Source organism: Chelonoidis abingdonii, chromosome 4 (assembly GCF_003597395.2).
Source record: "Chelonoidis abingdonii isolate Lonesome George chromosome 4, CheloAbing_2.0, whole genome shotgun sequence".
Lineage (NCBI taxonomy): Eukaryota > Metazoa > Chordata > Testudines > Testudinidae > Chelonoidis > Chelonoidis abingdonii.
Genome location: NC_133772.1, coordinates 70568904 through 70594734, shown reverse-complemented (window position 1 = coordinate 70594734; position 25831 = coordinate 70568904). Strand labels below are relative to the sequence as shown.

Below are 25831 nucleotides of genomic sequence, written 5' to 3'. Positions count from 1 at the left end.
TGCCTACCCCTGCTTTAAGCAGTGCTTACAGGCAAATACCACTGTTTAGATGTTTTCCAGGTGACCATGGAACACACGCTGACTGTGAGTAGAGCTTTCATTGAGTTCAATTGCCTTTCCCCTTGAAAAACAATCAGAGTTCTTGAGGGCAGGAGGCCACCTCTGACTCAGGACACTTTTGATAAACAGCAACTTTTTATCATCACTACTTTCCAAAAATTGTAGTACTGGGAAATATTCAATGTTCACAGTGGACTTGAGTGTGGGCAGTGTACATGCATACAAAAGTGGATTTTCATTCCATGTTAACTGGTGAAACTCCATAATTCCTCCATGAAAAGGGAAAAACCAACGACCACAAACCTGCTTAGCCTGAGTAAACTTTAAAAACATAATAATAGATGCCAGAAAGTATTGGCATGGACAGTTTCAGAAGCCGTGTGTTAAACACTGGGAAAGTATATCTTTAACAATAGCTTCAAATAGAGATAATGAAGACAAAAGTATAATCTGAACCATATTTAGAGGGCATCATTAGTCCTCTTTGCCAAATTCACACTCTTTGAGTTTTCTTTACTTTGAGTAGGGAAAGCAGTTGTTCTGCCACCTGGCATTGTAATAACTAGATGAGCTACGAGTGGGAGAGATCTCACATTCAGCTTACAAAAAGTGGGAGGAAAGCTCATTGGAAAAGATCAGATCAGGTTTTTTGCCTAGAATTACATGTTCAAGTGTCAGCTGCTAAATACCAGTTCTGGTGAAGGGACTTTCCCAGTGAGCAACATAGAGATTTCACTCTCACTGTATCACTTCTCTTAACTATCTCACAAACTTCTTGCTGCCTACAGCATTCTCTCTCTCATCCTAATCACATTAAGCTCTGTTCCCCACAACACCTTACTTCATTAAAGTGAATGGGAGACTTGTCACTGACTTCAATGGAGGCATAATTTCACCCCCGCAACTTCTTCCCTATATCAGAAAGCTAATCAGTATCCAGATCTATCACTTGTATCTAGATTTATCTAAATATAAAGTGTCAAATCTAATTCAGTCTAATCAACTACAACTAGAGTAGTAGGGGCCATGAGAAGCTTACTAAGATGAAGTAAAAGCTTTGGCTGCAGTATTGAATAACTTCCCCCAAGAGGCCATTCTAAATCAAAATAGTCCCCACAACTGCTAGCTCAATGAAGTTTCTTTGAGGCCTTGTCTACACTATGAGGGAAAGACGATCTAAGCTATGCAATTTGAATTATGTTAGTAGTGTAACTCAAATCGACATAGCTTAGATGCCGTGGGATCCACAGTACACTATGTCGATGGGAGACACTCTCCTGTCGACTTCCCTTACTCTTCTCGTTCTGATGGAGTACCGGAGTCTATAGGAAAGCGATCTGTGGTCAATTTAATGGGTCTTTACTAGACCTGCTAAATCAATCGCCACAGTGTTGATCCCTGGTAAGTGTAGACAAGCCCTAAGTCTCCTGGGTCTCACAGCTAATTCTGAGAGGGAAATAGTTACTTTCCTGGAGTCATGGAAAGGTTAATTAAGGGGGGAGTCTCTGTCTCTGCACAGCTCCATTACTCTGTGGCAATCAGGGCCCTGGTAATGATCTCGTTGGAAGTCTCTATCAGCATGCTAAATCTTTCCAAACTATTTAATACAAGGGTAGGTTCTTGTTACTGTCAAATTACACACAAAAAACATCCCTGAGATGCCAGAAAAAACATAAAAATATCAAACTAGAATTCTGATTCCCACAGACATTGTGAAAAATATTTAAAACACTCCCTTACCATAAAACTTTTTAACATAATGTAACCCTTCTCACTTCTCTGCTTCAATAAACCATTCTTTACAAATCATCCAAAAAACATGGGTGAAGTCATTGGTCAGAAAAAGAGTGACTATAGTAACCTCTCACTCTTAATACACTCGGTGCTTTAGATAACTTTTCCATGTAAATTTAAGTATTGGCTATATTTCTTATTTTCAGCATTGTTTGAGGTAATTGAATACCATATGCTACTTATAAGGTTGCCCTATACTTTGCTTTTTAAACCCGTCTCACTGGAAAATTAAGTGGTGCCAGCAAAAAATATTTGGGCCCATGCACACACCAAATCGATTTAAGTTAGTGGAATTTCACTGGTGTGACACAGATGTAAGGGCTTGATTCCATTAGGTGCTGAGCCCCCCCAACGGCCACTGACTTCAATGGGAGGTCAGCATCTTACAGGATTCAGCTCTGGTGAGATGAGAATTAGACTCATCATTCAATTTCTAGAGAAGCCAAACCACCCATTTTAAATTGGCAAGCTGAGCTTTTCCCCCAGATGAATGAATGCTTGGAAACCCCGCACACAACGTTAGTAAAGCATTGAAGAGTACAGGGAGTTTCAGCTGGGTGTAGCCTAGGGTTTACAACCATGTAAATAGACCTGTGGCTCACTGGTACAAAGCAAAACAAAAAAACTCCAAACCCCTAGCTTATAATAATGCCAGTCTTATCTTTTCCCTTAATTTAGAATCAATTTTATTTTTGGAAGCTCAATTTACATTTTTTCTATGTCTCTGGTTAAAATTTAGAGATGATTCTTTCTTCCTTCTAATTAATCTGTTGATAAATATATAAATATATCAAGAGTGCTCTGTAATAAACAAAAGAAGTCCCCAAACAATAAAAACCTCAGTACAAACAATTGTTATACGCATGAAATGACAATCTATTTTAGAAATTATAATGCAAATTAATTACACATGTGGCACATGACATCTAATATGAATCACTTTTGCATATATAAAATAAAGGCACTGCTTCTGTAGGGCAGATTTTATGCCACCTTATCAAAAAAATAAAAAAGCAAACCTCCAAATAAGTCAAGTCTTGATGTCCTTGACATACTAGACACTAAAACTGAGTATGGGAAGGAGATGGCAGATTTCCCCATTAAATATCTAAGTAGGTATACTCCTGTTTAGAGTAAGAATTTGAATGTGTAACATGCCAAAGCCTGTACTTAAAGAGGTCTTTGCAGAGACCCTATGTTCAGCTAGGATTCAAGAGGTGAATAGGCCTTGTTCTGACTCTGCTTTGAACAAATTTTATGCACGGTGCCCATTTAAATGCATCCTGCAAGAGACCATTCCGATTTACAATGGCTGATGGAAAACACTGTCAAAAACTACTTCAGGAATGAAAAATGCCTGAAGGAAACAAACATCCCACAGCAAAAGTGAGTTATGTATGTTTATGACAGGATGAGAATGTTGACATTGGACTGTATTTACTGATGATGTAAATAGGTATAACTCCATTGACTTCAAAGCGTATGATCATATACAGCCCACGAACATGTAACTTTCTATATATGAAACATCCCTGTTCAGTAGGCCAGGACATATGCCACTTAAGCAGTCAAATTAAGTCATGCTTTGCTGGCCCTCTTGCACAAGAGTGAATTTTACCCATGGCAATCTGCCTGAGAAATATTACCAAGTTATAGTATGTCATTAAACAAACACTTATGGAGAGCTGCTAAAGATCTACACTGAGAAACACAACCTCAGCAATTTCATGGTACGAATAAAGCACAATATTAGACAATTCTAGCTGAAATTTTAACTGCTGAAGTTTCTTCAAAAAGGAAATTAAAATAAATGACTCTAGTGGGCTCTTCTCAGTTCATTAAGGATCCATGGTCAGTGAATGGGACTATTTTGCTTAATTGATTAAACATTTAACAGTTCCCATCCCATGGCGTATAGGGTCCTCATTGATTATAATTACATAATCAATTGTTTTTACTTAGATTTTTCCTTAAATCGAAGTTGGATAGACTATTGCTGGTAATCGATTTCTTGCTGATAATATATACAATCAATTCAGTGTACATTACTGAACGTCTTCTTAGTGTACACAAATACTTTACATAAATGGGATGTACAAAGAGGAGGGAAGCATGTGTCAGTGCAGCTGCAGCTATTTTATGTTGTTGGAATAGTTTTCTTTCATTTTCTTTGATCTTTATGCAGTTTTCCAACTTCTTGTTTCAACAAGTGAACAATATTTCTCTTGGCATTTTTAGTAAGCAGAGTTTAAACAAAAAGATGGCGGAAGTAGAATCCAAAAGAGAACATCACATAATTTTAATTTGACTGTTAAAATACCAGCAAGATAGTGTAACATGCAACCATTATGGGAAAAAACAGGTTGTGCTAAGCTCAACATCTTATGATAAATCTGAGAGCAGGGATAGATAGAGCCCTGTTCTGCAAGAAACAAAATATTGCCATCTTATTTGATCATTTCCTACTGCTAGGTTTTGAAATGTGTGTTTGAGTTGTGGTCACTGCATTTATTTGTCAACTTAACTAACAAGGTTCACTAGGGAACATACTCAAAATATGATTGATGGGGGGGAACAGTAACATACAGTTTTGAAACTGAAGGATAACTGCACAGATTGTTAAGATAAAGAATAGAAGTTTATTATGTATCAGCTCAGGTTTTCATGTCTTTTCCCACTTGCCCCAATAAAAATTATTGACATTATATATCCATGGGCATTTAAAAAATAGAGATACATAGTTTTGTACTTTGGGGTTCTCTCATTGTAGCCCTAGTTGTAATCACTCTAAAATGTCACAGTTTGCCTATACCAGCAGATCCTCAATGCACTTGACAAACTCCCCAGGGCTGAAAGGTAATTTGAAAAGACTCTGCTGTAATACAAACTCTACAGAAGCCCTTTTTGATTTAACTCTATTTTTCTCTAGATGTTTATTCCTCACCTATGCTCATACTATGTAAATTTAGTATCATAAATGCCTTTGAGATGGAGTGACTAGATATTTCTGTATATCCACTTAGTGAAGGTGCTGCAACTGGAGAAAATATTATTTCAGCTAACATCCCTCCTTACATATAAGTGTCTTCCAGGTAGGAAATGGGAACTGCCAAATTTATGCAAGTCTCAGGCACTTATATCAGAAAACAACGTCAATTTTTTTTTTAATTTGGACCTGATTTTTAAAAATATTAAAAAGAATAAAATGTATGCTTAATTATGCTCAAAAGACATCAGTAGCACATTGCATCTGTGAGTTCCAGGCCCAGTTCCATGTGATTTTGATTTCCCCAACTCTCGATCTACAAGATGGACCAACACTATTACACCCCAGTCTTCATGTTAGCCTCTTGTTGATTTTTCGTTTCGTCTGTGGTCAGGAATTCATCACATGGTCCTGTTCGATTATCTGGCTGTTCTTTATGTACCAAGTGCACCATTTCTTGAGATTTGCTGGCTTCTCCATTCAGTCCACCCATCTTCTTGTCTGACACTGACCCTTTGCCATTGTTAATCACTAGCTTTTTCTTCTGCCCACATCTAGTAAAAATAAGCAACACAAATGGAGATTATGGAACTGGGAAGCACAACATACAGAGTAGATTTTATAGAAAGGAGGCAAAGGAAATAAAACTTGAGTCTGTCAATGGAGAAAAGCTCAAATATAATACATAAAGCTTTTGTCTTTAGTGGATATATTACGTTTTTCAGGTCGGATATCCAAAAGTATCCATCACTGTCTTATTCTGCTCCCATTGACATAAGTGGGAACACAGTTCTTTGGAAAATCCCATCCTTCATATGTTGCTCAAGTTATTTTTAGAACTAGGTCTGAAGGTTCAACATTTGGAACTGGTAATATTTGGATCCAGGGTTTCAAGCTATCTCCAGTTATCCCAGAGGGTAAGAGTAAGATGGACTGAGTGCCAGAGGGTCACTTTTCTCATCACTTTTGTCTTCTGTTCTCTTTTTAATGTCAGGACTAGAACCATGCTGACAGTTGTGGAAGGAGTCACAATATTATCATCAACAGTTTGGCTTGTTAAAGGTTATATTGAGGATGGAAAATAAAGACTGGGCTTAGCTATTATGCCTCAGATTCTCAGCTGCATCCTGGATGCAGCTACGGATGAGGTCACAAATAAGTTATTTGAGGCTTTCTGATCCTGCGACTGGTTCTATGCTGACCAATCCCTCATGTAGTTCTGAACAGCCTTAGTACAGCTACAAACTGTACCTGCTGACTATGGCCCCAAGAGATTGATATGTCAGCTGACACTCATTATAATGCATCAGCACTCTGGAAAAAGAGGATGGGAACAGCCACTGCTTCCCCCTAACATACTCTGTGTTATACTGTAGGAGGAGTGGCATAGACGCTAGCTGTGCTGGTTCTATACCATTTAGGGATATCTCATGGAGCTGGTTAAACTGGCTTTGTGGTTATGTTGCACAGTTAAATGTAATTAATTAAAGACATACACATGCAGCATTATTCCTTGAAAACAACTACAGTGTTTATGCAAACGTGTTTTAAAATGCTTCCTGCTTTGGCTAAGTGAATTCCATTTGAACTACTAATTTGGCAGTTAAATTATTTCTCCATCTGTAGTTTGAATCAAGTATATACATTTTTTGCCAGACAGACATACAACAGCTGTTTTAGCCAATGTGACTGAGAGCAGATCCGCCTTGTCTCAATTTGCTATGTTTACATTATGCAACACATGTGAGCAAATTCAGCCCTGAATTACACTCACACAACACCAATAGAGAAAATACTACACGGTAATGGGATTCCATGGGATGTGAGGCAGAACATAATTTCTTTCCAAAATGATATCTAAAATGTGCCGCATTTCATCATGGATTGTGGACAGAAGGACCTTCCACAATCCATGAATATTGTGGAGAGTCTATTCAGACTAGAAAGGCAGATTCTTTACATAAAATATTCATTCATTTTGTTGGGGCTCCACAAGTCATGCTGGACCTTGGGTCACACTATTTCAAAATTTAACCCAGATAGGAACTGTGAAAAAGGGAAAATTTAAATTATAAGATCAAGCTATTCCCTATTCACCAAAATGATCTACTTCTTTGGTTGGAATTTCTAAGACATTCTATGGCACATAAACCTCCCAACTAAAGAGGCTCAGTCTCTTGAGCAATGAATCAAACATTTTGGTGCTTTAGGCAAGTCAAAGTTTTCCTGTGAAAACTGGATTCTGAAGCATTAAAATATATTCTTCCTGATCATTCTGTATGAGAAGGAGAATGAAACTATATGTGATTGGTTGGTTAAAGTTCAAGTAAATATTGGAAACACATTATAACTTAGTTGGTCATTTAAAAATATATGTGTGAAAGTCTTCCAAATTCTACTTTCTAACTCCCTAACAACCCTCTCTCAAAACCTTCAGTTTACTCCATCCTGCTTTTCAGCAAAGATCTCACAACACAGAGTTGCTATTGTGAGATCATAAATTACTATTTTCATATTTCTAAGACATAATTTTTTAGAAAATATTCTACAGTATGCTTATTAGGTAGTATAAATTACTGTAAGTAATTAACACTAATTTACACTTGTCAAATAGATGAGCAAAAAGTTACCCATGATTTAAAAAAAAAAAAAAAAAACCTGAATTTATTAATTTAAGGCCTGATCCAGTGTCCCTTAAAGTCAATGGAAAGATTTCCCTTCACTTCAATGGGTGTTGGAGCAGACCTCTACCTCCTACTTCACAAAATTTGCCTTCCAGTCAGTACAAATTAGCAGGTGCGTGTGTGTGTACACCTAGCATTATGCTGTATGTATCATTTAACTCCCTGAATTTCAAAGTAAAAATATGTTTTCAACTTTAAAAAGTAGTTAATAATGTATAGCTTCCAGATTGTTTAATTTTTGGACAGAATCTATCTGTATTTGATCATGGCTGGACCTGGCTGTTTATATGGTGATTTGTGGGGTGGAGGGAAACAGGGGGAGAAGAAGAAGGCAGTCTCAGCTTTCTAGACATAGCAGAGTGATACAATTCAATAAACCATAATATTCATATTCTATTTCCTAGATCAACTAACAAGAGGGAGGTTGTAGATTCTTGTGTGTTTTACCTTGTGTGTTTAGAGTAGCAATTTCTCTAGACTATCAAAGTAGCACACAACGTGGATATAATCATAGGGTCATACCCTCAGCCAGCGTAAATCAGCACCATCTCTGTTGACTTGAACAGAACAATATCATTTTACATCAGCTGAGGACCTGGCCTACAAATCACAGTCTGAGTTCACCCAATTTGCACTTCCCCGTTTCACATAAGCTAGCTTTTGTTTGGGGGAGGATCTAATCAAGGGCTCCCTCCCGCCAGCTTTAATTTCCACTATGGTATGCTGCTAGTGGAGATCACATTTAAATGGCCAGCCTGGCTATGTCTCCTCCCTCTTAAGCAACACTCACTTTCTTGGGCATGCAGGTACCAGAGGTGAGTGAATCACTGCTTTCGAAGAGGGCCAGTGTAACCTCGGAATTAAATGTAGCTCATTGTGTACTATGACAAAAGTGTATGAGAATATTTGCACTGATGGAAAGTTCAAGTTTAAAATAAAAGTGGCAATCTATTACCAACAAATAATAGTAAACCTCAGAACAGCTATTAATAAGAGAAGAAAGACAATCCTGTGTTTAGAATTTTGAGTAAGGAGACCTGGCTTCCACAGACTTCCTGGTTAAACTTGGGTAAGTCATGTAACCTTTCTGTGCCTTGGCTTCCCCATCTGTAGATGGAGGCAAATAGTATTTATCTATCTCGTGGTGGTGTTGTGAGGATATTTTCCCTAATGTTTGTAAAAGAGCCTCATACGGAAGATGCTGTAGAAATGACACTATAAGCTAAGAGAACAAGGAAGAAAAGTAGTGAACTTGACACTGCCAAGGAATATTCTGAATACTTAAAAGATTTCTGCTAAATTAGACTTACTACAGGGTTTCCCTCAACCAATCCTAAAGCAAAGGTCAAAATTGTGGCTGATGTCAGCCAAGATCCAAAGGACCACCTTCTCCCCCTCCCAATTCAATTCTTCCCTCAATTCCAGCCTTCTAACTAAAGAACCATTCCTCCAGTCATCAGCACCAGCTTCAAATTCCCCATAGCAGAACCCTTTTATAATCTGCTGGAGGGACTGGGGAATTGATTCTCTGCAGCTGATCCAGCTAGGCTCACTGCAAACTCCTGCGATCAGGATTGGCAGCTGTGACCCTTCCTTTAGCTAGTGGGAGCAGGTGAATCCTGTCTCTACAGTCCTCTGGATGCGGTGTATACAGCTTATCACATAGAGTAATTGTACTCTTGTGGCCTATGCAACACACACAGTGGGTTTATATTTAGTTAACCTGGAGACCACCTTGTTATTTACTGTATGTGCTTCTGTTCACATCCATCTAGCATATTATTAACTTTCATTGACCTCAGCGGAAGCAGGATCAGGCCATTAGTATGTAAAACACAGAGAAATTATTCCCTTACTCTACCATGCATAAGTTCAGTTTTTGTTACTGTGAAAATGAACAACAATAATGACCTATTCACCCACTGATGTCAGTAGGGTTCCACATAACGTGCAAGGGTTCACTGCACAGTGCTCAGCACAGGACCAGAGCCTCAAACCTCAGAAACGTCTGATAACTACTGTTTATTACAAAAGAAGAGGTGTGCTGTTCACAGAGAGTGCCATTTTGGCAGAAACTTCTCTCTGTGCTTTTCCAAATCTACCAGAAGCTTCATAGATCTCCCAACAATAAAGACAGCAAGGAAGCATGTCCTCCATCAATCACCTCCTCTAACCAAAGCTAAAAATGGGCTTCCTTACCTGCTCCGACTGTTGACAGCAATGCAGACTGCCAGAATCAATGTCAGTGCCAGAAGAGAAGCCACTATGATCAGCCATTCTGTGGTGGAATTGGGAAATAATTTAGCTTCTATTCTAATTTGCAGTTTGACACAATAGCAGGAACTTGGACACTTTTGCATTTGTTTACAATACAGCTCTCCTATTACTGTCAGGGTTTTTTCTAATATGCAAGAATGTAAATATAATATGGTACTAACACAAGAGTGTAAGTAAAACTGTGCTAAGACATTACTGATAGTTACACTGAGCATGTGAATGAGAAATACATTTAATGATGTTGAATGTCAAATTAAACGAAACTGTCACTGAATGTTAACATCTGGAAACTCTATACTGTGAGACAGTGATTGGGCCTATAGCGGGGGAAAGGATTTGCATTAGTCATTTACTTCTTCAGTGAGAGAGAGGGGTCTGGTTTTGAGATATCTGAAACAATATTCAAATAGAGGTGACTTAAAAGCAAAGTGGAAGGCCTACACTTTTCTTCATTTTGCCATTTAAACAGATCCTAAACCTTTAAAACAGAGGTGGGACCTTCCTGCCCAGCCCCTGAACTCCTGGCCCAGGAGGCTAGCCCCCAGCCCCTCCCCTGCTGTTCCCCCTCTCCCACCACCTCAGCTTGCCACGCTGCCAGTGCAATGCTCTGGGCAGCAGGCTTCGAGCTCCTGGGGCAGCGCAGCTGCAGAGCCCAGCCTGACCTGGTGCTCTGTGCTGCGCAGTGGCGTGGCTGGCTCTATCTGGGCAGTGTGGCTGTAGCGCTGCCAGCCACTGGTGCTCCAGGCAGCGCGGTAAGGGGGCAGGGAGTGGAGGGGTTGGATAGAGGGCAGGGGAGTTCAGGTGGTGGTCAGGGGGTGGGGGTCGTCTGAGGGCAGGGAACAGGGGTTGAATGAGGGCACGGGTTCCAGGGGGGCAGCCAAGAATGGGGGGGAGGTTGGATTGGGTGGCGGGGGGCAGTCAGGAGCGGAGGTTCTGGGGGCTGTCAGGAGACTGAAGTGGGTAGATGGTGCAGGGGTCCCTCAGGAGCTGGCAGGGAACGGGGAGTGGCCATCGGGACAAGAAGCTGGGGGGATTGGATAGGGGGCAGGGCCAGGCCATGCCTGGCTGTTTGGGGAGGCACAGCCTCCACTAACCAGCCCTTCATACAGTTTCCAAACCTCGATGTGGCACTGAGGCCAAAAAGTTTGCCCACCCCTGCTTTAAAGGGACATTTTGAGGTCAACTTTGCTCTCCATTTTTGGTTTCAGAAAAACTGGATCATACCAGCAGAAATCTGGAAACAATAGAGAAAGGCTTTTTTGTTTGTTTGTTTCCAGTTAATACATTTCCCTACACTGTTTACAATCCAAACTTTGCATCATAGAGCTACTACATGAGAACCTGACACTGACTGTAAATTCTGAGCCTGATTCTGAATTCATTTACCCAAGTGTAAATTGACAGTAAATCAATGAAGATATACCAATGTAAGTGAGAGCAAAATTAGGCCCAACAGTGAAGCTACTTTTATGGGATCACTTCCATTGACATTGTGCTGGGCACGCTAGAATGGAGGTAGAATCTGGTATGATATCTTTCTAACATATAATCATACACATTGTAGATAATACAGAAGAAAAAGCATCTGCGACATATGCAAAACCTCCCAGTGCTCTAGATCTCTATTTTCACCTTTCCAAGTGTCCTGAATATTTTGCTTCAGAGTTGAAGAACTGAACGCACTGGCAGGAATGTGGATTAGCTATGATCTCCTATAATAACCTCTTCATCTCCATTTCTTTAATTCTGTGATCAGACTGTCAAAGGCAATGGCTTGAGATACCAACCTGGTATTTGGGCTGATCTTGGCTGTGAAGCTATGTTTGGTTTTGTGACCTGTCCAGATGGATTTGCTATTCTGCCATCGTATTTGTTAAATGTAGAACCTAGAGAACAAAAACATCCATTATGACCAACAAGCCTAGTTGATATTTAACAGGCAGCTATAGACTACAGACTTGTCCTTTCACAAAAGGATGATATGACTACAAAGTTCACCTTGAGTCTAGAAAGAAGACATTTACACTGCAAAATCTCATACTAAAGTAGCATAGAAAAATATTGCACAGCCCACAGCTCTTCAAAACACGTTCGTAATCAGTGTAACTAGGGCTGGCCTCGTCATCTTGAATAATATGATTCCTTTTTCTCAACAATAGCATCTTGTTATTTTGGGGCAGTTTTCACTTTTTATCATGCTACTGTTTCATGGATTAAAATGTGAAGCTGGTCAGAAAATTTCCACTCAAAAAATGCTGTTTCATCGAAATAAAAATGTTTTGCAGAAAGGTATTGATTTTGATGAAATTTTTGACAGGAACGTTTCTGAGTTCCAGGAAGGACAGTCTGGTCAATTCCCGAGAGAGAGAGAGAAAGAAAGACAGAGGGAAATTGAAAACCTCATCTTTTTAATCCAAAAATGGAGGTTTCAACACAAATCTGTTTCATGAAAAGTTTCTAAAGGTTTTGTTTTCATTCCAATATGCAACAAAAACAAATTTGGAAACCTCAAATATTCACGAAACAGAATTGTCATTTACTGTGAAAACTACTATCATGAAGAGGTCTCAAACATCAGAATGTTGTTCCTAATGGAAGGATTGTCCTCTTGCAGATAGATCCCTTTGTCTTTTTATCACCATCATGCACCTACAAGCACTATTTCCTTATATTGGATGAGACCCTGCCCTTAAACAACCAGCGCGTATGCTGTTGAGCAATGTGTGAGGTACTTTCTCCAATCAGGCCAAGCACGCTGTCCTCTCAGCACTCTCAAAGCCTTCTGTCTGGGGAGAAGAAGAAGAAGAATTGGATTGACTAGGACCCAAGTGGTTCCATGATTTCACAAATCAAATGGAGTCAGCCACATAGCAATTTACTGACCAGAGTAAGTTTATAATCCATGCTATATATGGATTTTATATTGGTATTGGTTAGCCAAATCAGTCTGTAAGGTCACAAACATTGCTATAGTGACATCAACTGATTACATTATAGAGATAGGTCCAGTGGGTTATACTTGGAGCAGGTATCTCTTTCGTGCTGAACCAGGACATCACCATGTCGGATGGTGTTGGTTTTATGAATGGTCCTTCTAGACCCTAGGCACTCTGTTTAGCTGCTGATATGGTTACAGTTCTCAGAAGTTTCATGTTCCAGAAGTGAAGCCTCTGGAAGACAGTTGAGTTGTGAAGTTGGATTAGCTCTGCAATTCAATCACATACCCCCATTCTGGCCTATTTCTCATTAAATAACATTTGCTGGGCCGTGCACCGATCAACTTAATTCTTGAGTATGGGAACGTCTCAGCCTCCTCTACCCTCACATTGGTGCCTTTTTCCAGTCAAGCCACACCGCCACACACACCTATATACCCTTTGAATTTCTCATAGATTCTTCCTTGTCTAGTTTAAATTTCCCCTCATCCTTCAAAGCACTTCACAACTCCTCTCTGGCCAGAATCTCTGACCTCATTTCCTAGTAATAGCTGGCAAACAAACAACTAAGCAGCACATTTTTCTTCTGCTGTTAACAGGTTCTTCATGAAACCTCCAGGTGTTTTTACTTATGTCTGATGGACTACTTCATGCTATCTCATGGGAAATTCATAGCTCACAACAAGAACTGAGCACTGAATTTAGCATCTGGTGGAGCTGAGCTGATCTCCAAGAAAACAGACAAAGATGGTTAAACTATTACAGTGGATTGTGTACCCACAGACTTCAAGAGACATTGTTACCTGATCAGAGGCCCTAGCATGATGCTCCATCCACAAAACCACTTTGAACTGAACCGCTAACTTTTGTATAGCAATAAAGCCCAGATATTTACTAAAGATTTTAGCTGTCTAGAACTATATTATCAACACCACAGAAATATTCACAACATTTAGGATTCAATTATGCAACTTAACATCACAGGCCCAGATTATCCCCTCCATAGGAGACATTTGCAGGAAGTAGACAGAAAAGGGTGCTAGGGACCTCTGTGAGGTTCATCTTATGACAACTTAACCATATTATTTCTTTGTGAAGAATCAAATATGTATTTGGATTTCTTCAGTGCATGTTTTCACTATCCCACTGTGGCTTTTGGGCAAAAGATCAGTCATATTTATGATGACAGACCACAGCTGAACATGACTATAGAGGAAAAGCAAGTCAAAACATGAGGCATAGCAAACTAAGAAAAGAATGAGCCTTTAAATATGTTCTATTAACATGGGAAGTGAACTTTCTTTGTCATTCCATTCATGATTCGCAGGGCCCATCTCATGAAAAAAAGACCTTCCTTCCCTCCCTCAACGTGTGCACACATTTTCCACTGGATAGAGTTGTGACCTAGCATTCTCTCTGCTTTGCTGTGATGCCACAGCACTAAAAGAAATGGATGCACAGCATGCCATAGCAGGGAAAATGTTGGGAGGAGGGTCTCATGAGCTCTGTTGCTCCGTTAATATCACGTCTTTGATTCTGCTAAGAATCTAAACAGATGATCCTTGAAAGGGACCTCAGCTCCAGCTCTGTCAGATTTTACATATTCAAAAAAGAAAAGCAACCAAACATTTCTACACAGTGTTTAATGTACACACAGTAAATTAGGGAGAGAGCCTAATAAAATGGGGGACTGGAAGTCAGGAGACATGAGTTCTCCTTTGCAAGTTAGACATTTAAATATTACAAATAGAAAAATAAAATGGCATTTTATAAAATATAGTTATTACATTTATAATACTTGAGGCATCTATGCTCTATAAAATTTAGCCTCTAAAGGCAGTTTTGATCTGGTTTATTTTGCTGAGTTTGTATCATGTTGTTCATTAAGCTCTGAAAAGACTGAGGGCTGGGTTCTGATCTCACTTAAACCAATGTAAATAACACTGCCTCCACCAAAGCCAATGGAATTATGCCAGTGTAAAACTGGTGTGGGAAGAGAGTAACATCTACAACATTTAATGTAACCCAGATAGAGTCCAGAAACTACAGAAACCAAATCAGTGTGTCTCCACCATAGAACCAACTCATTTTTCATATTCAAAGCTCCTTTCAAAATCAAATTAAAGTGTTTATTTGATGCAAACTCTTAAACTATTAATGTTTCATGACTATCTTCAAAAATACATGTTCATATTTTTGGTTGTGTGCAAAAAATGGCTGTAGATTGTTGGACAAATTCTCTGCTGGCACGACTGCATTGAGTTCTATGGAGTTATACCAATAGACAATTTGTCGCAGCATGACTGAGAAGGGATAGCATCTAGGAAAACCTTAGCCTCTGGGTTGATATTTTAAATGAAAAGTACATTTGGGCATACAGGAAAGCCTCTTAATTTTCAGATATAATTACTTGCATGTTACAACATGGAACAACAACATTCACACTGTGATCAATGCATGTTATTTCTTTATACAAACGAGCTCTGTCAGAAATACGTTTTTAAAACTGAAGCAGCTGAGAAATGAAAAGCTTATTGCTTCCTAGCACCCACAGATGCCAATAATCACTGATGAGTTACTTAACAGCAAAATTACTCAGGGGGAGGAAGGGGGAGGCGGAAATGCCATACTGGAAATTCTCTTCCATTCTCTTCCGTTCATAATATCAGGAGGGTGGGGTAAGGGCTGGTTGGACTAAGTGTTACTTTGCTAGCATTCAAAATAACTGCTGGATGACAGAGAATGACAGAGAATAAAATGAATAAAATGATCAGGAAGATGGAACAAAAGTGCTCTGTGTTTTGAGCTGTTAGTATAGAAAATACTATCTCCACAGCTTGACACTGGAACACTAGCAATTGCAATCAGATGTTTCTCTGATGTTCTAGAGAGGATCCCCAGAGTTGGTGAAAGGAAGCAATGCTACTCATCTTCTCTAAGGAGAAAGATTGCTAGAAACACTAATCTTAAATCATCCCACTTCACATAGTTCTACAATTAAAACACTTTCTAGCTTTCAAAACTCCAGTTAAAAGAAAAAACTTTTGGATCATAACATTTCCCCCAATACTTTACAAATTTACCTTTATATCAAAAGACATTAAAAAAGGGTGAAGGATTAGACAAAATTATTGTAATTCACTGTTCTTACTGGTGACTGTAGAAGCTGGTCCTCTGCCATGTCCACTTTCAATGTCAGAAAAAACTCCAGGTCTCAAATTATCAATGGGATTGTTTGTGGGATATTTGTCTTCATCATCCCCTCCAAGATGAATGCCAGGTGTCAGTGGATCTTTAGTTGAATCTTCATGTTTGATACCATCATTGGAGACCACTGCTGTTATGATGATGCTTGAATCAATTTTAAACTTAATATTTGTAGAACCACCAGCACTATTATTTTCCTCTTCCGGTCCTGTTGTATCTACAACAGGCCTTGATCTTTTACATTTTTATTGGATTTAGAGCATAAGAAGAGACAGCCTTCTGCGTTCTTTCACATTGTCACTGGTTTCTCAACATTTTAACCAACACCCTCTTGCTGTTATTCAGGGTTATGATTTAATTTAGAAGAGTCTCAGTGACAATGGACACAGAAGCAAGACCACCAAATAAAACAACCCAAAACAAACAAACCCAAGAGCAAGAAGCAGCCAGGAGTGATCAGGAGTGATTACAGATGCCGAGCTTTGGAACTATGTCCAATAAATATGACAATTACTTTTTCTTTAGAAATTTCACTAATTTCTTTTATGTTCTTGTCCTTAAGTGATACTGCTTAGAACAGACTTCAGTGACATAAAAGGCACAGACAACATATGAAGGTCTGATGGAATGGCATGGAGAATTTATGATATTGCAATTATTTTGTAAAATCCTGTCCCTGATCCTCTAGACAGTGCTCTTCTATAAAGAGCTTACTGGTGAGCCACAGGAGCAAGCCATCAGAAGATCTCACCCAAAACACCATCACCGCACCAGATTTATATCCCCCAATTACAAGCGCACCAGAACATAAACTCAGAGAGGATAATCTAAAGATTAACAGGAATGCAAGATCAAAAATGAGAGTGCTTGGCATCACCAAGCTGTACAGCTTGCAAAACGATAGAGTAGCAAGAAGAATGATTATTAGGACACCTAGCATTACCTAAGGAGACAAGGAGAATAGCCCTCATGCAAACTCATTATGTACCAATCCAACAACACAAGGAAGAAACTCTTAACACAAAAAGACACAAGTCAAGAACAAACTAAAACAAAAAATAATTTCACAATATTACAGAAAATTTTGATTAGCTGATTTCCTGTAATCAGGTACGATAACATGCTACAACTTACTAAGAGTTATCAATAGACCTTTAGCATATTAAAAATGGTGAAATAACAATTAAAACTGTCTCATCCAAAAAAAACAAGTAACAAGACGATAATTTATTATTCTTAATGGTACCTGTATGAGAAGAATCATTTTTATGTTCAGTTTCACTTGGAGGAATCATTCCAGGTAGCACATCATCCCTAGAGGTAGCTGTGAGATACTTGTCTTCATTGCCCCAGCCAGGATGAACACTGTGCAACAATGGATCTTGGGTTGAGTCTTCATGTGTGGCACCATCATTGGAGACCACAGCTGTTATAATGATGGTGAAGCAATTGGGAACTTAATAATTGCAAAAGCACTAGCCATGTTAGTCTCATCTTCACTGTTTGCCTCTATGCCTGGCCTGGCTCTTTAAAATTTCTGCTGTATTTAGAGTATCAGAGGAGAGAAGCACAGAAGGCTTTTGATCCACATTTCTCACCTTTTTAACCAACACTGTTGCATTACTGTGGTTTAACAGAACCCTAATGATAATGGGCATGGAAGCCTGAGCAGGGAAAGCAGAAGTATCTACTTGTCTCTGGAACTCAGATCTGATCTCAGCCAATGGGAGAAGCAGTCAGATAAGCTCACAAATGCAACAGCACCTCACCAAATTTATCTCTGTAAATCAGAATGTCATTAAAGCACAACGAGACAGAAAATATTTAGGCTGCTGGTAATATAGGATAAAAAAAATGGGATTTTGGAATTACCAGGCTCTATTTTCTACATATATCTAGCAACCTGACCTGCCAAGACATTTAGGGATTTCTCTGGTTTAGGGTCAGAGGGGCAGCCGTGTTAGTCTGGATCTGTAAAAGCAGCAGAGAATCCTGTGGCACCTTATAGACTAACAGCCGTTTTGGAGCGTGAGCTTTCGTGGGTGAATACCCACTTTGACAGACGCAGGTAGTGGAAATTTCCAGGGGCAGGTATATATATGCTAGCAAGCAAGCTAGAGACAACGAGGTTAGTTCAGTCAGGGAGGATGAGGCCCTGTTCTAGCAGTAGCGGCGTGAAAACCAAGGGAGGAGAAACTGGTTCTGTAATTGGCAAGCCATTCACAGTCTTTGAGGTTGATGGTGGGGTGGAAGTTGTTGAAATCATGGTGGAATTTTTCTAGAGTCTCCTTCCCATGCGGTCCGATTGATGAAGATTTCATCAATGTAGCGTAGGTAGAGAAGGGCATGAGTGACAAGAGCTGAGGAAGCGTTGTTCCAGGTCAGCCATAAAAATATTGGCATATGTGGGGCCATGCGGGTGCCCATAGCAGTGCCACTGACCTGGAGATATATATTTCATTAAACTTGAAATAGTTGTGTTGAGTATAAAGGCACAGAGCTCAGCAGCCAGTTGTGCTGTGGCATCATCAGGGATACTGTTTCTGACAGCTTGTATTCCATCTGTTCCATTCCACCCCACCATCAACCTCAGCCTGGACCAATCTACACGGGAGGTCCACTTTCTAGACACCACCGGTGCAAAAAGTGATGGTCACATTAACACCACCCTATATCGAAACCTACCGACCGCTATGCCTACCTTCATGCCTCCAGCTTCCATCCCGGCACATCACACGATCCATTGTCTACAGCCAAGCACTGAGGTACAACCGCCATCTGCTCTAACCCCTCAGACAGAGACCGACACCTACAAAATCTCCACCAAGCATTCTCAAAAATACAATACCGCACGAGGAAATTAGGAAACAGATCAACAGAGCCAGACGTGTACCCAGAAGCCTCCTACTGCAAGACAAACCAAGAAAAGAAACCAACAGGACTCCCATGGCCATCACATACAGCCTCCAGCTAAAACCCCTCAACGCATCATCAGGGATCTACAACCCATCCTGGACAACGATCCCACACTTTTCACAGGTCTTGGGTGCAGGCCAATCCTTGCCCACAGACAACCTGCCAACCTGAAACGTATTCTCACCAGCAACTGCACACCGTACCATAGTAACTCTAGCTCAGGAACCAACCATGCAACAAACCTCGATGCCAACTCTGCCCACATATCTACACCAGCGACACCATCACAGGACCTAACCAGATCAGCCATACCATCACTGTCATTCACCTGCGCGTCCACCAATGTAATATACGCCATCATATGCAGCAATGCCCCTCTGCTATGTTCATCAGCCAAACTGGACAGTCACTACGGAAAGGATAATGGACACAAATATCAGGAATGGCAATAAACAAAAACCTGTAGGAGAGCACTTCAACCCCCTGGCCACACTTTAGCAGACCTTAAGGTGGCCATCCTGCAGCAAAAAAAACTTCAGGACCAGACTTCAAAGAGAAAACTGCTGAGCTTCAGTTCATCTGCAAATTTGACACCATCAGCTCTGGACTAAACAAAGACTGTGAATGGTTGCCAATTACAGAACCTAGTTTCTCCTCCCTTGGTTTTCACACCTTACTGCTAGAAACAGGGCCTCATCCTCCCTGACTGAACTAACCTCATTATCTTCTAGCTTGCTTGCTAGCATATATATACCTGCCCCTGGAAATTTCCACTACCTGCATCTGACGAAGTGGGTATTCACCCACGAAAGCTCACGCTCCAAAAGGTCTGTTAGTCTATAAGGTGCCACAGGATTCTCTGCTGCTTTTCTGGTTTAGGGGAATCTCTGGTTGTCACAGAATAAGGAGAAAGCAAAATATACGATCAATTCAATTCAAGGCTCAGACTCACAAATACATTTTTTAAATCTTATTTTCATTATTCAATACATTCTAGTCATCACACAGAAAAAGCCAGAGGAAAGTTCAATATACAGACTCAGGAAAAAAGAGAGAAGAAAATTTAAAAAATAAAAATAGTTGTTCAACTGATTCCATGCAATAAGGTCAAAAACACCGTCACCACACCAATGCACCTCTGTGCTGAGAATTTAGATTTCCAACAAGGTATAATAGTGAATAAATTGTATGCAGAAGATATTATGTCTCATTACACACAGGGTGGTGAAATGAATATAATTCCTTATCTTACTGGTACCTGTATAAGACTCAGCTTCATTGTCAGGAATAAGTCCAGGTATGACATAATCCCTGGAGGTATTTGTAGGATATTTGTCCTCACTGCCCCATTCTGGTTGATTATCTAGAGGCAGTGAATCATGGGTTGAGTCTTCATATATGGCACCATCATTGGAGGTAACAGCTGTTATGACAATGGTTGAATCAGCTGTGAATTTGATATTTGCAAAAAACACATTATTCTCATCTTCAGTTCTTTGCTCTACATTTGGCCAAGATCTTTTGCATTTCTACTGTATTTAGAGGATTAGAAGAGAGGGCCTTCTGCTTTCTTTCACATTGTCACTGGTTTCTCAGCTTTACAACCCACACTCTCTTGCTATTTCTTAGGGTTGCGGTTTGATTTAGACGAGTCCCAGTGACAATAGACATAGAAGCAAGACTGTTAAAATACTAAGAGCAAGTAGCAGAGACATCTTACCCTGTAATTTAGGATTCATCACAAATGTTGAACATTGGAACCATGTCCAATTAGTATGACAATGATTTTCTCTTTTGAGATTTCACTGATTCATTATTGTGATAGTCCTTAGGCGACACTCCTTAGAACGGTTCAGGCACACACAACATAAAATGACATGATAGAATGAAGAATTTATGATACTCTAATTATTATGTAAAATCCATTCTCTGATTCCTTTATAGTGCTCTGCTATAAAGAGATTGTTGATGAGCCATAGGGACAATCATAGAATCATAGAATATCAGAGTTGGAAGGGACCTTAGGAGGTCATCTAGTCTAACTCCCTGCTCAAAGCAGGACCAATCCCCAACTAAATCATCCCAGCCAGGGCTTTGTCAAGCCGGGCCTTAAAAACCTCTAAGGAAGGAGATTCCACCACCTCCCTAGGTAACCCATTCCTGTGCTTCACCGCCCTCCTAGTGAAAAAGTTAAGCCTTCAAAAAGCTAATCTAAACCACTACCACCTCTCCAGATTTGCACTGCCGCATTGTAAGTACACTAAACAAACTTAGTGATGAAATATAAAAGTTAATAGGAAAGCAAGATACAAAAATGTGAGGGTTTGCCATTACCACGCTGTCAAATGATTAGTAAGACACTCAATAAGCATACTTTATGAAAGAACAAAACTTCCACTGTTCTTGGTGGAAGAGTCTCTAAAAAGTATTTAATACAGAGAATCAGAATAAAAAAACTCCATCATGCCAATATCCAGGAAGAGAGAGAGTAGTGAAAACAGCAATTATTAAAACATCTAGCACTATCTATGGATATCTGGCAAATTCTCCTTGTTTCACATCGTGAAAGCTTATTATGAAATATTTTATATGAGAACTGTGCAGAAGAAATAATATCTCATTTCACAGAGAGTGATGAGATTCATCTTCATGTTCACTATGTAGCTAATCATTCATGGTGGTATTTGTAGGATAGTTGTCTTTACTGTCTCATCCCGGATCCAGATGGGGGAGTATATTATGGGATGAGTCTTCACATTTGGCACCATCACTGGCAATGGCAGCTTTTATGATGATGGTTGAATCAGTTGTGAACTTAACATTTGCAAAATATTCTCATCTTCAGCTCTACATTTGACCTTTAAGGTTTATACTTCTACTGTATTAAGTTTGTAGGAGAAGGAAATCAGAGACCCTTTATTTTGTTCCACATTATCATTGATGTTCTCAACTTTTAACCAACACCATCTGGCTGATTGGGCACTATGATTTGGCTGAACTTATCCATGCTGATAACATAGATAGATGTCTTAGCAAGAAAAGATATAGCAGCAGCAAGGTGCCTCTGTAATCCAAGTCTTATCTCAGTTACTGAGTTTGAGGACTGACCATTAATATGATAGTGACCAATACTCTTCTCTTTTGGGATTTCACTTTTACCTACACGTTATGTGTGAATCTTGCTTTTCATTATTCAGCAAACTTTAATCAACATAGTCAGAGAAAACCCAATACATTAACTCAGAAAAATGCAAACAAGAAATCACAACCTAGGAAATTTTAGATTCCATGCTAATGATCACAGTCCCACTCTAAACCAAATTTTGTCAATAGACTTTCAATAGAGTATCATAATGAAATTACAGATGTAGTAGTGTTATTCCTTCCAAATAGGAAGTAAATGGACTATAGGGTGGGATTTTGAAAAGTATTCAGCATTAGTCAAACTCTTGTCCTGTCAAAATAAATAGTAAAACTCCTACTGATTTCAATGAGAGCAGATTTAGGTCAATGACAAGTGTTTTTGAAATTCTCACGCATAATTAATTTTATTTTTTCTGGTACCTGTATGAGAAGATTCATTTTCCTGATCGTTTTCACTTGGAGGAATAATTCCAGGGAGCACATCATTCCTAGTGACATTCGTGGGATACTTGTCTGCATTGCCCCAACGAGGATGAACAGTATGCAGTAATGGATCTTGGGTTGAGTCTTCATGTTTGGCCCCACCATTGGAGACCATAGCTATTATGATGGTGGTGAAGCAATTGTGAAATTAATACACACAGAACCACTCTTCATATTATTCTCTTCTTCAGTTCTTCTCTGTACCACAGGCCTTGTCCTTTCATATATCTACTACACTCAGTAGCATAGAAAGGGCATAAAGGTTTTGCTCCTCTTTATTATCTCAGTTCAGAAAACTGTCCCATTGATATCAACAGAACTTAAATTCACACTTCAATGCTCTTCTGATTCAAGATACATTCGTAGTTTTCTGAATCTTTTTACCAGCACTGTACTATTTTTCAAGACTGTGCCTTGGCTGACCATAAACATAGTGAAAATCGGCACAGAAGCAAGAACAACAAAGTAGCAGCAGCTGCAAGAATTTGGTCCCATAATTCAGGTTTGATCAGACACTCAGAATGAAGATTATGTCTCATTTACAACTATTAATTTTCTCTTTCAAGATTTCACAGTTTCATTTAGTTACACTCCCTCCAGACAAATAGAGTCTGACCATGGGTGGGAGCAAACCTGCTTCTGTAACATAAAGGGCACATAACAACATATAAGAAAATGATAGAATGAAATTGGCAATATTTAATTTGATATTCCTGCTGTATTTAGGTGGTATTGCACCAAACATGTCATCATGTGCGACTACTCACATATTCAAAGTTAAGAATGTTCTTAAGTGTTTGCTGAATTGGTGCTTTAGAGCATAAGAACAGAAAAGCAGAGAGGACTTTCTATTTTCCATAACATTATCACTGGCCATGTTCCTGTTCAGGGGCAATGTTTTCAACAGAAATCCTCTGACAATAGAGGTAAAAGTAACAGCGAGAAGAGAAGAAATAGCAGCATCAGCTTGCCTTTGTAACTCAGTTTGACCTCAGTTACATGGCATGAAGACTGAATCACAAATATGGCAGGGAAGAATAATTTTCTTTTTGGGGGATTTCAGTGCTTTATATACATTACAGTGCTTATCTCCAGAAAGGCACATTCTGATAATTGAGACAAGCCATTTCATTTCAATTTTCTCAAATATATGAGTTATTTGTAAGTATTATCCGAATTGTTTGAACTAATCCTATTCAGATTACAGTTTGTTTTGTTGATATGCTCGGGGTTTAACTGATCACCATATTTGGGGTCAGGAAGAAATTTTCCCTCAGGTCAGATTGCCAGTGACTCCAAAGGTTTTTCACCTTCCTCTGCAACATGGCGCACGGGTCACTTTTGGTTTAAATTAGAGTAAATAGTAGATTCTTTATAACTAAGTTTTTAAATCATTATTTGAGGACTTCAGTAATGTAGCCAGAGGTTATGGGTCTATTACAGGATTGGGTGGGTGAAGTTCTGTGGCCAGCAATATTCAGGAGGTCAAACAAGATGATCATGACAGTCTTTTCTGGCCTTAAAGTTCATGGATCTATGAAATGTTTGTGAATATCAAACCACATAACACAAAAAAAGTCAATAATCAATGGCTATAAATCACATGGTGTTCCTTCTGTTTCCAGGGTGGATCACAGAAACTTTCAAATGATGGGTCAAATGAATAGCAAATAATAAATGTCCAGTGGGGATTTTCAGGTGAATAATTATTAGTGCTAATATTTGTTAGTCCTGTTTTATTCTAGTCTGCAAGCACAGAGAAACCAAAGAAAATACCAACACCTTTAAAACCCCAAAAGAAAAGATGACAATATAATCAACTGAATAATCAAAAAAATCCCAAAAAACTGGAAGTTTTGACCTGAGGATTCCATGCAAAACTGAGATTTATTAATAGACTTTAAACTAGGGAGGGATTGGGGGCTTTAAGTGCTACAACAATACAAGTAACAAGCTTTAAGCTTGTTGGAGATTGTCCCATGAAAGATGGCAATAGCAGAAAAGGTCATAGTTGCAGCAGTGACAGAACAAGCAACAGCAACAACTTGTACCTCTCTCACTCATCTTTGATAGATACCAATTAATAGGCGGAGTCTGTGGCTTCTGGATTCATACAGGTGGAAATTATAATTTTTTTTAGATAGTACCTCATAGACTCTAATGCCAGAAGGGCCCATCATGATCATCTCCTGGCCATCACAGCCAATAGGACATCACCCACCCATACCTGTAATTGGCCCATAAACTCTGGCTGAGTTACTGAAGTCCTCAAATCTGAGTTATTACGGAGAATTCTTTCCTGTGTGTCTGGCTGGTGAGTCTTGCCCACATGCTCAGGGTGTAGCTGATCACCATATTTGGGATCAGGAAGGAATTTTCTTCCAGGGCAGATTGGCAGAGGCCCTGGGGGGTTTTCACCTTCCTCTGCGGCGTGGGGCATGGGTCATTTGCTGGAAGATTCTCTGCATCTTGAAGTCTTTAAACCATGATTTGAGGACTTCAATGGCTCAGACACAGGTTTCATACAGGAGTGGGTGGCTGAGATTCTGTGGCCTGCATTGTGCAGGTCAGACTAGATGATCATAATGGTCCATTCTGACCTTAAAGTCTATGATTCTATGAAATCTTGATTTAAAGACTTCAAGTTACAGAGAATCCACCATTTACTCTACTTCTCTGAATAATTATAGATTTGGTTCCAGGTAAGTTCATAGACTCATAGACTTTAAGGTCAGAAGGGACTATTATGATCATCTAGTCTGACCTCCTGCACAATGCAGGCCACAGAATCTCACCCACCCACTCCTGTAACAAACCCCTAACCTATGTCTGAGTTATTGAAGTCCTCAAATTGTGGTTTAAAGACCTCAAGCTGCAGAGAAAGTTGCCTTTGTTTGTGAGAATGGGATAGGATACTATGGTTGGATATTTGGCGTACTTGTGTATATACATTTGAAGTTGAAAAATATATTTGTATTGATATTCTGTGCTGTATTAAAATGTCAGCTGACACAGTAAATGAATTGGCTTGTTCACTATTCAAGGTGCTGTTGTTTAGACATAGGAGATGCAGTCAGAAATGTCTTGAAACACTGCCACCACACCAGATTTACCCTTCAAAGTTAAAAGCCTTTCAGAAAACACACTGGCAAACATAATGCATGTAAGATTAGGATGACTTAGAACACAGTCTAAGAATATTGTCTTTGATATCAGTGCATTCCATGAGTGAAACACTCATGGTTAAATAAGGGCTCATAATCAGAAGATGAAAAGATATAGACAACCCTTTGCAATAAGCAATAACCATCAGCACAAAGCGACAGCAAGAGAAAAGTACACCA

General features: G+C 39.4%; 1 protein-coding gene across 1 annotated transcript in view; it reads right to left on the bottom strand.

The window, feature by feature from the left end:
* Nucleotides 1–4470: 4470 nt before the first annotated feature.
* Nucleotides 4471–25831, bottom strand: part of CD44 (CD44 molecule (IN blood group)) — a 99163-nt gene continuing 77802 nt past the window's right edge. The window contains exons 14-20 of the mRNA XM_075065848.1: nucleotides 22425–22604; nucleotides 20119–20361; nucleotides 17191–17370; nucleotides 15889–16074; nucleotides 11589–11687; nucleotides 9724–9802; nucleotides 4471–5394 (exon numbers count right to left, since the gene is read on the bottom strand). Of these exons, the coding sequence (XP_074921949.1) occupies nucleotides 5178–5394; nucleotides 9724–9802; nucleotides 11589–11687; nucleotides 15889–16074; nucleotides 17191–17370; nucleotides 20119–20361; nucleotides 22425–22604 (1184 nt within the window). The 3' untranslated portion in view covers nucleotides 4471–5177. The remainder of the gene's footprint in view (nucleotides 5395–9723; nucleotides 9803–11588; nucleotides 11688–15888; nucleotides 16075–17190; nucleotides 17371–20118; nucleotides 20362–22424; nucleotides 22605–25831) is intronic.